The sequence below is a fragment of the Heterodontus francisci genome, chromosome 2 (assembly GCF_036365525.1).
Source record: "Heterodontus francisci isolate sHetFra1 chromosome 2, sHetFra1.hap1, whole genome shotgun sequence".
NCBI classification, from domain to species: Eukaryota; Metazoa; Chordata; class Chondrichthyes; order Heterodontiformes; family Heterodontidae; genus Heterodontus; species Heterodontus francisci.
The window spans coordinates 224,726,596-224,739,125 of record NC_090372.1 but is presented as its reverse complement, the minus strand read 5'-3'; the positions used below and the strand labels follow the sequence as shown (position 1 = coordinate 224,739,125).

Genomic DNA, 12,530 nt, shown 5'->3' with positions numbered 1-12,530 from the left:
TGGACCTCCATGCTGCGACTCTGACTGTGCTTTAGAGCTCCGCGCTGGGGCTATGCCTGTGCTTTAGAGCTCCGCGCTGGGGCCCTGTCTGTGGTTTACAGCTCCGCGCTGGGTCCCTGCCTGTGGTTTAGAGCTCCACGCTGGGGCCCTGCCTGTGGTTTAGAGCTCCGCGCTGAGGCCCTGCCTGGGCTTTGGAGCTTCCGGACTCGGGTGGTTGAGCTCTGTCGGTCCCCCTGAGCTGGGTGTCGGTGTCGGGTTTGTGGGGAGAACAGGAGCGGGTTCCAGATCCCGGAGTCTGTGCACTGGTGCCCGGAGATGGAGCTGCACATCGGGATGTGGCTGCTGTTTGTCCGTCTGTCCTGCCCCGGAGCTCCGGGGCTGAGCTGCGCTCTGGTGATTATCCAGAGACATTCCCTCTCTCTCTCTCTCCATTCCCTCTCTCTCTCTCTCTCCATTCCCTCTCTCTCTCTCTCTCCATTCCCACTCTCTCTCGCTCCATTCCCTCTCTCTCTCTCCATTCCCTCTCTCTCCATTCTCTCTCTCTCTCTCCATTCCCTCTCTCTCTCTCTCTCCATTCCCTCTCTCTCTCTCCATTCCCTCTCTCTCTCTCTCTCTCTCCATTCCCTCTCCATTCCCTCTCTCTCTCTCTCCATTCCCTCTCTCTCTCTCTCCATTCCCTCTCTCTCTCCATTCCCTCTCTCTCCCCATTCCTTCTCTCTCTCTATTCGCTCTGTCCCTCTCTCCATTCCCTTTCTCTCTCCATTCCCTCTCTCTCTCCATTCCCTTTCTTTCTCCATTTCCTGTCTTTCTCTCCATTCCCTTTCTTTCTCCATTCGCTCTCTCCATTTCCCTTCTCTCTCTATTCCCTCTCCCTCTCTCCATTCCCTTTCTCTCTCTCCATTCCCTTTCTCTCTCTCCATTCCCTTTCTCTCTCCATTCTCTCTCTCTCTCCATTCTCTCTCTCTCTCCATTCTTTCTCTCTCTCCATTCTTTCTCTCTCTCCATTCCCCTTCTCTCTCTATTCCCTCTTTCTCTCTCTCCATTCCCTCTCTCTCTCTCCATTCCCTCTTTCTCTCCATTCCCCTTCTCTCTCTATTCCCTCTCCATCTCTCCATTCCATTTCTCTCTCTATTCCCTCTCTCTCTCCATTCCCTCTCTCCCTCAACATTCCCTCTCTCTCCATTCCCTCTCTCTCCGTTCCCTCTCTATCTCTCCATTCCCCCTCTCTCTCCATTCTCTCTCTCTCTCTCCATTCCCTCTCTCTCTCCCCATTCCCTGTCTCTCTCCATTCCTTCTCTCTCTTTATTCGCTCTCTGTCTCTCTCTCCATTCCCTTTCTCTCTCCATTCCCTCTCTCTCTCTCCATTCCCTTTCTCTCTCCATTCCCTCTCTCTCTCACCATTCCTTCTCTCTATTCGCTCTCTGTATCTCTCTCCATTCCCTTTCTCTCTCCATTCCCTCTCTCTCTCTCCATTCCCTCTCTCTCTCCATTCCCTCTCTCTCTCCATTCCCTTTCTTTCTCCATTTCCTCTCTTTCTCTCCATTCCCTTTCTCTCTCCATTCCCTTTCTCTATCCATTCCCTCTCTCTCTCTTTCCATTCCCTCTCTCTCTCCATTCCCTTTCTTTCTCCATTCCCTCTCTCTCCATTCCCCTTCTCTCTCTATTCCCTCTCCCTCTCTCTATTCCCTCTCCCTCTCTCCATTCCCTTTCTCTCTCCATTCTCTCTCTCTCTCTATTCCCTCTCACTCCATTCCCTCTCTCTCCATTCCCTCTCTCTCTCTCCATTCCCTCTCTCTCTCCATTCCCTTTCTTTCTCCATTCCCTTTCTTTCTCCATTCTCTCTCTCTCTCCATTCCCCTTCTCTCTCTATTCCCTCTCCCTCTCTCTATTCCCTCTCCCTCTCTCTATCCCCTCTCCCTCTCTTCATTCCCTTTCTCTCTCCATTCTCTCTCTCTCGCCATTCCCCTCTCTCTCCATTCTCTCTCTCTCCAGTCCCTCTCTCTCCCCATTCCTTCTCTCTCTCTATTCGCTCTGTCTCTCTCTCCATTCCCTTTCTCTCTCCATTCCCTCTCTCTCTCCATTCCCTCTCTCTCTCCATTCTCTTTCTTTCTCCATTTCCTCTCTTTCTCTCCATTCCCTTTCTCTCTCCATTCCCTCTCTCTCTCTCCATTCCCTCTCTCTCTCTTTCCATTCCCTCTCTCTCTCTTTCCATTCCCTCTCTCTCTCCATTCCCTTTCTTTCTCCATTCCCTATCTCTCCATTCCCCTTCTCTCTCTATTCCCTCTCCCTCTCTCTATTCCCTCTCCCTCTCTCCATTCCCTTTCTCTCTCCATTCTCTCTCTCTCTCTATTCCCTCTCTCTCCATTCCCTCTCTCTCCATTCCCTCTCTCTCCATTCCCTCTCTCTCTCCATTCCCTTTCTTTCTCCATTCCCTTTCTTTCTCCATTTCCTGTCTTTCTCTCCATTCCCTTTCTTTCTCCATTCTCTCTCTCTCTCCATTCCCCTTCTCTCTCTATTCCCTCTCCCTCTCTCTATTCCCTCTCCCTCTCTCTATCCCCTCTCCCTCTCTTCATTCCCTTTCTCTCTCCATTCTCTCTCTCTCGCCATTCCCCTCTCTCTCCATTCTCTCTCTCTCCAGTCCCTCTCTCTCCCCATTCCTTCTCTCTCTCTATTCGCTCTGTCTCTCTCTCCATTCCCTCTCTCTCTCCATTCCCTCTCTCTCTCCATTCCCTTTCTCTCTCCATTCCCTCTCTCTCTCCATTCCCTTTCTTTCTCCATTTCCTGTCTTTCTCTCCATTCCCTCTCTCCATTCTCTCTCTCTCGCCATTCCCTCTCTCTCTCTCCATTCCCTCTCTCTCTCCATTCCCTTTCTTTCTCCATTCCCTTTCTTTCTCCATTTCCTGTCTTTCTCTCCATTCCCTTTATTTCTCCATTCCCTCTCTCTCTCCATTCCCCTTCTCTCTCTATTCCCTCTACCTCTCTCCATTCCCTTTCTCTCTCCATTCTCTCTCTCTCTCCATTCTTTCTCTCTCTCCATTCTTTCTCTCTCGCCATTCCCCTCTCTCTCCATTACCTCTCTCTCTCCATTACCTTTCCCTGTCTCTCCATTCCCCTTCTCTCTCTATTCCCTCTTTCTCTCTCTCCATTCCCTCTCTCTCTCTCCATTCCCTCTTTCTCTCCATTCCCCTTCTCTCTCTATTCCCTCTCCCTCTCTCCATTCCCTTTCTCTCTCTATTCCCTCTCTCTCTCCATTCCCTCTCTCTCTCCATTCTCTCTCTCTCGCCATTCCCTCTCTCTCCATTCCCTCTCTCTCTCTCCATTCCCTCTCTCTCTCCATTCCCTTTCTTTCTCCATTCCCTTTCTTTCTCCATTTCCTGTCTTTCTCTCCATTCCCTTTATTTCTCCATTCCCTCTCTCTCTCCATTCCCCTTCTCTCTCTATTCCCTCTACCTCTCTCCATTCCCTTTCTCTCTCCATTCTCTCTCTCTCTCCATTCTTTCTCTCTCTCCATTCTTTCTCTCTCTCCATTCTTTCTCTCTCGCCATTCCCCTCTCTCTCCATTACCTCTCTCTCTCCATTACCTTTCCCTGTCTCTCCATTCCCCTTCTCTCTCTATTCCCTCTTTCTCTCTCTCCATTCCCTCTCTCTCTCTCCATTCCCTCTTTCTCTCCATTCCCCTTCTCTCTCTATTCCCTCTCCCTCTCTCCATTCCCTTTCTCTCTCTATTCCCTCTCTCTCTCCATTCCCTCTCTCTCTCCATTCTCTCTCTCTCGCCATTCCCTCTCTCTCCATTCCCTCTCTCTCTCCATTCCCTCTCTCTCTCCATTCCCTTTCTTTCTCCATTCCCTTTCTTTCTCCATTTCCTGTCTTTCTCTCCATTCCCTTTCTTTCTCCATTCCCTCTCTCTCTCCATTCCCCTTCTCTCTCTATTCCCTCTCCCTCTCTCCATTCCCTTTCTCTCTCCATTCTCTCTCTCTCTCCATTCTTTCTCTCTCGCCATTCCCCTCTCTCTCCATTACCTCTCTCTCTCCATTACCTTTCCCTCTCTCTCTCCATTCCCCTTCTCTCTCTATTCCCTCTTTCTCTCTCTCCATTCCCTCTCTCTCTCTCCATTCCCTCTTTCTCTCCATTCCCCATCTCTCTCTATTCCCTCTCCCTCTCTCCATTCCCTTTCTCTCTCTATTCCCTCTCTCTCTCCATTCCCTCTCTCTCTCCATTCTCTCTCTCTCGCCATTCCCTCTCTCTCCATTCCCTCTCTCTCTCTCCATTCCCTCTCTCTCTCCATTCCCTTTCTTTCTCCATTCCCTTTCTTTCTCCATTTCCTGTCTTTCTCTGCATTCCCTTTCTTTCTCCATTCCCTCTCTCTCTCCATTCCCCTTCTCTCTCTATTCCCTCTCCCTCTCTCCATTCCCTTTCTCTCTCCATTCTCTCTCTCTCTCCATTCTTTCTCTCTCGCCATTCCCCTCTCTCTCCATTACCTCTCTCTCTCCATTACCTTTCCCTCTCTCTCTCCATTCCCCTTCTCTCTCTATTCCCTCTTTCTCTCTCTCCATTCCCTCTCTCTCTCTCCATTCCCTCTTTCTCTCCATTCCCCTTCTCTCTCTATTCCCTCTCCCTCTCTCCATTCCCTTTCTCTCTCTATTCCCTCTCTCTCTCCATTCCCTCTCTCTCTCCATTCTCTCTCTCTCGCCATTCCCTCTCTCTCCATTCCCTCTCTCTCTCTCCATTCCCTTTCTTTCTCCATTCCCTTTCTTTCTCCATTTCCTGTCTTTCTCTCCATTCCCTTTCTTTCTCCATTCCCTCTCTCTCTCCATTCTCTCTCTCTCTCCATTCTTTCTCTCTCTCCATTCTTTCTCTCTCGCCATTCCCCTCTCTCTCCATTACCTCTCTCTCTCCATTACCTTTCCCTCCCTCTCTCCATTCCCCTTCTCTCTCTATTCCCTCTTTCTCTCCATTCCCCTTCTCTCTCTATTCCCTCTCCCTCTCTCCATTCCCTTTCTCTCTCTATTCCCTCTCTCTCTCCATTCCCTCTCTCCCTCACCATTCCCTCTCTCTCCATTCCCTCTCTCTCTCCATTCCCTCTCTATCTCTCCATTCCCCCTCTCTCCATTCTCTTTCTCTCCATTCCCTCTCTCTCTCCCCATTCCCTGTCTCTCTCCATTCCTTCTCTCTCTTTATTCGCTCTCTGTCTCTCTCTCCATTCCCTTTCTCTCTCCATTCCCTCTCTCTCTCCATTCCCTTTCTCTCTCTCTCCATTCCCTCTCTCTCTCTCTCTCCATTCCCTCTCTCTCTCCATTCCCTCTCTCTCTCCATTCCCTTTCTTTCTCCATTTCCTCTCTTTCTCTCCATTCCCTTTCTCTCTCCATTCCCTCTCTCTCTCTCCATTCCCTCTCTCTCTCTTTCCATTCCCTCTCTCTCTCCATTCCCTTTCTTTCTCCATTCCCTTTCTTTCTCCATTTCCTGTCTTTCCATTCCCTTTCTTTCTCCATTCCCTCTCTCTCTCCATTCCCCTTCTCTCTCTATTCCCTCTCCCTCTCTCTATTCCCTCTCCCTCTCTCCATTCACTTTCTCTCTCCATTCTCTCTCTCTCTCCATTCTCTCTCTCTCGCCATTCCCTCTCTCTCCATTCCCTCTCTCTCTCTCCATTCCCTCTCTCTCTCCATTCCCTTTCTTTCTCCATTCCCTTTCTTTCTCCATTTCCTGTCTTTCCATTCCCTTTCTTTCTCCATTCCCTCTCTCTCTCCATTCCCCTTCTCTCTCTATTCCCTCTCCCTCTCTCTATTCCCTCTCCCTCTCTCCATTCCCTTTCTCTCTCCATTCTCTCTCTCTCTCCATTCTCTCTCTCTCGCCATTCCCTCTCTCTCCATTCCCTCTCTCTCTCTCCATTCCCTCTCTCTCTCCATTCCCCTTCTCTCTCTATTCCCTCTCCCTCTCTCTATTCCCTCTCCCTCTCTCCATTCCCTTTCTCTCTCCATTCTCTCTCTCTCTCCATTCCCTCTCTCTCTCCATTCCCTTTCTTTCCCCATTCCCTTTCTTTCTCCATTTCCTGTCTTTCTCTCCATTCCCTTTATTTCTCCATTTCCTGTCTTTCTCTCCATTCCCTTTCTTTCTCCAGTCCCTCTCTCTCTCCATTACCTTTCACTCTCTCTCTCCATTCCCCTTCTTTCTCTATTCCCTCTCCCTCTCAACATTCCCTTTCACTCTCTATTCCCTCTCTCTCTCCATTTTCTCTCTCTCTCCATTCCCTCTCTCTCTCCCTCCATTCCCTCTCTGTCTCCATTCCCTCTCTCTCTCCATTCCCTCTCTCTCTCCGTTCCCCTTCTCTCTCTATTCCCTCTCCCTCCATTCCCTTTCTCTCTCTATTCCCTCTCCCTCTCTCCATTCCCTTTCTCTCTCCATTCTCTCTCTCTCCATTCCCTCTCTCTCTCCATTCTCTCTCTCTCTCGCCATTCCCCTCTCTCTCGCCATTCCCCTCTCTCTCGCCATTCCCTCTCTCTCCACTCCCTCTCTCTCTCCATTACCTTTCCCTCTCTCTCTCCATTCCCCTTCTTTCTCTATTCCCTCTCCCTCTCAACATTCCCTTTCTCTCTCTATTCCCCCTCTCTCTCCATTTTCTCTCTCTCTCCATTCCCTCTTTCGCTCTCTCCATTCCCTCTCTCTCTCCATTCCCTCTCTCTCTCCGTTCCCCTTCTCTCTCTATTCCCTCTCCCTCCATTCCCTTTCTCTCTCTATTCCCTCTCTCTCTCCATTCCCCCTTTATCTCCATTCTCTCTCTCTCTCCATTCCCCTCTCTCTCCATTCCCTCTCTTTCTCCAGTTCCTCTCTATCCATTCCCTCTCTCTCCATTACCTTTCTCTCTCTATTCCCTCTCTCTGTGTTCCCTCTCTGTACTCAGAGGGAATCTTTCCCTCTTTTTATTCTCCATCCTCACTCTCTCATTCCTCCCAATGTTTCTGAATCTCTTCTTTGTCCCTTCATCTTCCCATTCCCACCTTCACTTTATTCTTTCTCTCTGTCCCCCCGTTTCACTCATTCTCTCGTGTGTCTGTTCATCCTCCTCTTTTACATTCCCTTCTTCCCCAAATATTTCCCTCCCCTCGCCTCCCTCCCACTCCTCCTCCCCTCCCCCTCCCATTCCTCCTCCTCCCCTCCCCATCCACCCCTCTCCCCACTCCTTCCTCCCCCCCTCCCCTCCCCTTCCTTCCCTCTCCCCTCCCCTTCCTTCCCCCTCACCTCCCCTCCCTTTCCTCCTTCCTCCCCGCTCCCCAGCTCTCCCATCCCCTTCCTCCCACCTCCCTTTACCTTCCTCCCCCTCCCCTCACCCTCCCCTCCCCTTGGTCCCCCTCCCCTCCCCCCTCCCGTCCCCTTTCTTCCTCCCCTCTTCCCTTCCTCCCCCTTCCCCTCTTCTCCCTCTCCCTCCCCCTCCCCTCCCCTCCCCTCTTCCCTCCCTCTCCCATCCCATCCCCTCACCTCCCCTCCTGTCCTCCCGCCCTCCCGCCCTCCCACTCCCCCGACCCTCCCATCCCCCCTCCCCTCTGCCTCCCGCTCCCACTCCCCTCCGCCTCCCACTCCCCTCCCCTCCACTCCACTTCCCTCCCCCTCCCCACCCCTTCCCTCCCCCTCCCCTCCTCCTCCCCTCCACCTCCGCCTCCCTCTCCCCCTCCCCCTCCTCTCCCCATCCCCTCCCCTCCCCTACCCTGCCCCCTCCACTCACCCCTCCACTCACCTCCCCTTCTTCTCCCCTCCCTTCCCCATCTTCTCTCCTCCCCTCCCCTTCCCTTCTTCTCCCCTCCACTTCTTCTTCCCTCCCCTCCCCCTTCTTTTCCCCTCCCCTCCCTCTCCGCTCCCCTCCCCCTCCCCCTCCCCTCTCCCCACCCCTCCCCCTTCCCCTCCCACCTCCCCTCCCTTTCCCTCCCTCCTCTCCCCTTTCCCTCCCCTTCCCTCTCATCCCGTCCTCCCTTCTCTGCCCTCTCGTCCCCTCTTCCCTCCCCTCTCGACCCCTCTTCCCCCCCTTCCTCCCCCTTCCCTTCTCCTCCCCTCTCCCTACCCCTCCCCTCCCCTCCGCTTCTTCTCCCCTCCCCTCTTTTCACCTCCCCTCCGTCTCCCCTCATCTCCGCTCCGCTCCTCACCTCTCTCCCCTCACCCTCCCCTCTCCCCACCCCTCCCCTCCTTCCTCTCCTCTTGCCCTCCCCTTCCCTCTCCTCCCGTCCTCCCTTCCCTGCCCTCTCGTCGCCCCTTCCCTCCCCTTCCCTTCTCCCCTCTCCCCTCTCCCTTCCCTCCCCCCTCCCCTCCTCTAACCTCCCCGCTCCTTCACTCTCCCCCCCTCCCCACCCCTTCTCTCACCTTCCGTCCTCCCTTCCCTGACCTCTCTTCCCGTCCTCCATTCCCTGCCCTCTTGTCTCCTCTTCCCTCCCCTTCCCTCCCCCTTCCCTTCTCCTCCAGTCTCCCTTCCCCTCCCCTCTCCCCTCCCCTCCCCTCCCCTAACCTCCCCGCCCCTTCACTCTCCCCCCTTCCCTCTCCTCCCATTTCCTCCCCTTCTCTCCCCTTCCCTCCCCCTCCCCTCCCCTTCCCCTCCCATCCCCTTCCCTCCCATCCCCTTCCCTTCCCTTCCCCTTCCCTCCCCTCCCCTTCCCATCGCCTCCCCTCCCCTCCCCTCTACCCTCCCCTTCCCCTCCTCCCTCCCCTTCCCTTCCCCTCCCCTCCCCTTCCCTCTCCCCTCCCCTCCCCTCCCCTCTCCCCTCCCCTCCTCTCTCCCGTCCCCTCTCCCCTCCCCTCCTCTCTCTCCTTCCCTCACCCCTCCCTCACCTCACCCCTCTCCTCCCTCACCCCTCCCCTCCCCCTCCCCTTCCCTCTCCCCCCCTTCCCTCCCCTTCCCTCTCCTCCCCATCTCTCTCTCCCCTTCCCTCCCCTCCCTCTCCCCTCCCCTCACCTCTCCCCTCCCCTCCCCGCCCCTTCCCCTCCCCTCACCTCTCCCCTCCCCTCCCCGCCCCTTCCCCTCCCCTCACCTCTCCCCTCCCCTCACCTCTCCCCTCCCCTTCCCCTCCCCTTCCCTCTCCCCTCCCCTCCCCTCCCATTCCCTCACCCCTCCCCTCCCCTCCCCTCCCCTCCTCTCTCCCCTCCCCTCTACCCTCCCTCACCTCACCCCTCTCCTCCCCCTCCCCTCCCCTCCCCTCCCCTCCCTCTCCCTTTCCCCTCCCGTCCCCTCCCCTCTCCCCTCCCCTTCCCTTACCCTCCCCTTCCCTCTCCCCTCCCCTCCCCTCCGCTCCCCTCCCCTCCACATCTCCCCTCCCCTCCCTCATCTCCCCTACCCTACTTCTCCCCTTCCCTTCTTCTCCCCTTCCCCTCCCCTTCCTTTCCCCTCCCGTGACCTCCCCTTCCCTCCCACTCCCTCGCCCCTCCCATCCCCCCTCACCTCCGCCTACCACTGGCCATCCCCTCCGCCTCCTATTCCCCTCCCCCTCCGCTTCCCACTCCCCTCCACTCCGCATCCCACTCACCTCCCCCTCCCCTCCCGAACCTCTCCCCACCCCTTCCCTCCGCCTCCCCTCCCTTCCCCTCACCTTCCCTTCCCCTCCCCTCTCCCCTCCCATCCTCTCTCGCCACCCCTCTCCCCTCCCTCACCTTACCCCTCTCCTCCCCTCACCTTACCCCTCTCCTCCCCTCCCCTCCCCTCCCCTCCCTCTCCACTCCCCTCCCCTCCCCTCCCTCTCCACTCCCCTCCCCTCCCCTCCCTCTCCACTCCCCTCCCTCTCCACTCCCCTTCCCTCCCCTCCCCCTCCCCTTCCCCTCCCCTCTTCCCTCCCCTCTCCCCTCCCCTCTTCCCTCCCCTCTCCCCTCCTCTCTCCCCTCCCCTATCCCCTCCCCTATCCCCTCCCCTATCCCCTCCTCTATCCCCTCCCCTCTCCCCTCCTCTCTCCCTTCCTCTCTCCCCTCACTCACCTCACCCTTCTCTTCCCCTCCCCTCCCCTCCCCTCCCCTTCTTCTCCCCTCCCCTCCCCTCACTTCGCCTCCCCTTCCCTCCCCTCCCCTCCCCTCCCGTCCCCTCACCTCCCCTCCCCTCCCGTCCCCTCACCTCCCCTCCCCTCCCCTCCCCTCCGCTCCCCTCCCCTCCCCTCTGCTCCCCTTCTTCTCCCCTCCCCTTCCCCTCCCTTCCCCTCCCCTCCCTTCCCCTCCCCTCTCCCCTCCCCTTCCCCTCCCCCCTCCCCTTCCCTTACCCTCCCCCCTCCCCTTCCCTTACCCTCCCCCCTCCCCTTCCCTTACCCTCCCCCCTCCCCTTCCCTTACCCTCCCCTCCCCTCTCCCCTCCCTCACCTCACCCCCCCCTCTCCCCTCCCTCCTCATCTCCCCTCCCCTACTTCTCCCCTCCCCTACTTCTCCCCTTCCCTACTTCTCCCCTTCCTTTCTTCTCCCCTTCCCCTCCCCTTCCTTTCTCCTCCCGTGACCTCCCCTTCCCTCGCCCCTCCCATCCCCCCTCCCCTCCGCCTACCACTGGCCCTCCCCTCCGCCTCCTATTCCCCTCCCCCTCCGCCTCCCACTCCCCTCCACTCCGCGTCTCTCTCACCTCCCCCTCCCCTCCCCTCCCCTCCCCTCCCTAACCTCTCCCCACCCCTTCCCTCCCCCTCCCCTCCCCTCCCCTTCTCCTCCCCCTCCCCTCCCCTTCCCCTCTCCCCTCCCCTCCCCCCTCCCCCTCCCCTATTCCCTCCCCCGCTCCTCCCCTCTCCTATTCCCTCCCCTCTCCCTTCCTCTCTCCCCTCCCTCACCTCACCCATCTCCTCCCCCTCCCCTCCCCCTCTCCCCTCCCCCTCCCCTCCCCCTCTCCCCTCCCCTCCCCTCCCCTCCCCTCATTTCCCCTCCGCTGCCCTCCCCTCCGCTTCCCTCCCCCTTTCCTTCTCCTCCCCTCCCCCTCCCCCTTACCTTCTCCTCCCCTTCCCCTCCCCTTCCCTGCCCTCTCGTCACCTCTTCCCTCCCCTTCCCTCCCTCTTCCCTTTTCCTCCCCTCCCCCTCCCCCTCCCCCTTCCCTTCTCCTCCCCTCCCCCTCCCCCTTCCCTTCTCCTCCCCTCCCCTTCCCCTCCCCTCCCCTAACCTCTCCTTCCCTTCTCTCACCTTCCCTCCTCTCTCTCCCGTCCCATCCCCATCCCCCTCCCCATCCCCCTCCCCCTCCCCCTCCCCTCCCCTCTCCCCACCCATCCCCTCCCCTCTCCCCACCCCTCTCCCCTCTCCCCTTCCCCTTCCTCTCTCCCCTCCCTCACCTCACCCCTTTCCTCCCCCTTCCCTCCCCTCTCCCCTGCCCTCCCCTCTCCCCTCTCCCCTCCTCTCTCCCTTCCTCTCACCCCTCCCTCACCTCACCCCTCTCTTCCCCCTCCCCTTCCCCCTCCCCTTCCCTCCCCTCTCCTCCTCTCCCCTCCCCTCTCCTCCTCTCCCCTCCCCTTCTTTTCCCCTCCCCTCCCCTCCCCTTTTCTCCCCTCCCCCCTCCCCTTCTTTTCCCCTCCCCTCCCCTCCCCTTTTCTCCCCTCCCCTCTTCTCCCCTCCCCTCCCTTCCCCTCCCCTCCCCTCCCCTCCCCTCCCCTCCACTTTTCTCCCCTCCCCTTCTTTTCACCTACCCTCTCCTTCTCCCCTCCCCTTCTTCTCCCCTTCTTCTCCCCTTCTTCTCCCCTCCCGTCCCCTCCCCTCCCCTTCTTCTCCCCTCCCCTCCCCTCCCCTTCTTCTCCCCTCCCCTCCCCTCCCCTTCCCTCCCCTTCTTCTCCCCTCCCCTCCCCTTCTTCTCCCCTCCCCTTCTTCTCCCCTCCCCTCCCCTCCCCTTCTTCTCCCCTCCGCTCCCCTCCCCTCCCCTTCTTTTCACCTCCCCTCCCTCTCCGCTCCGCTCTTCTCGCTTCTCTCCCCTCACCCTCCCCTCTCCCCTCTCCCCACTCCTCCCCCTCCATCCTCTCCTCTTGCCCTCCCCTTCCCTCCCCTGCTGTACTCCCTTCCCTTCTCCTCCCCTCTCCCTTCCCGTCCCCCCTCCCCTCCCCTCCCCTAACCTCCCCTCCCCTTCCCCTCCCCCTCCCCTCCCCCTTCCCCTCCCCTCCCCTAACCTCCCCGCCCATTCACTCTCCCCCCTTCCCCACCCCTTCCCTCTCCCCCCCTCCCCACCCCTTCCCTCTCCCCCCCTTCCCTCTCCCCCCCTTCCCTCTCCCCCCCTCCCCACCCCTTCCCTCTCCCCCCCTCCCCACCCCTTCCCTCTCCCCCCCTCCCCACCCCTTCCCTCTCGCCCCCTTCCCTCTCCTCCCCTTCCCTCTCCTCCCCTTCCCTCCCCTCTCCCCCCCCTCCCCCCCCCTCCCCCCCCTTCCCTCTCCTCCCCTTCCCTCTCCTCCCCTTCCCTCCCCTCTCCCCCCCCTCCCCCCCCCTCCCCCCCCCTCTCCCCCCCCCTCCCCCCCCCTCTCCCCCCCCTCCCTCTCCTCCCCCCTCCCTCTCCTCCCCTTCCCTCTCCTTCCCTTCCCTCCCCTTCCCCTCCCCTCTCCTCCTCCCCTCTCCTCCTCCCCGCTCCTCCTCCCC

At 58.5% G+C, this 12,530-nt stretch overlaps 1 protein-coding gene across 2 annotated transcripts in view; it reads left to right on the top strand.

Annotated features, from left to right (window-relative positions):
- The first annotated feature begins 201 nt into the window (after window positions 1-201).
- Window positions 202-12,530, top strand: part of si:ch211-221n20.8 (uncharacterized protein LOC100034409 homolog) — a 234,870-nt gene continuing 222,541 nt past the window's right edge. For both annotated transcript variants that reach the window (XM_068016442.1, XM_068016433.1), the window contains exon 1: window positions 202-393. In XM_068016442.1, the coding sequence (XP_067872543.1) occupies window positions 316-393 (78 nt within the window). In that variant the 5' untranslated portion in view covers window positions 202-315. The remainder of the gene's footprint in view (window positions 394-12,530) is intronic.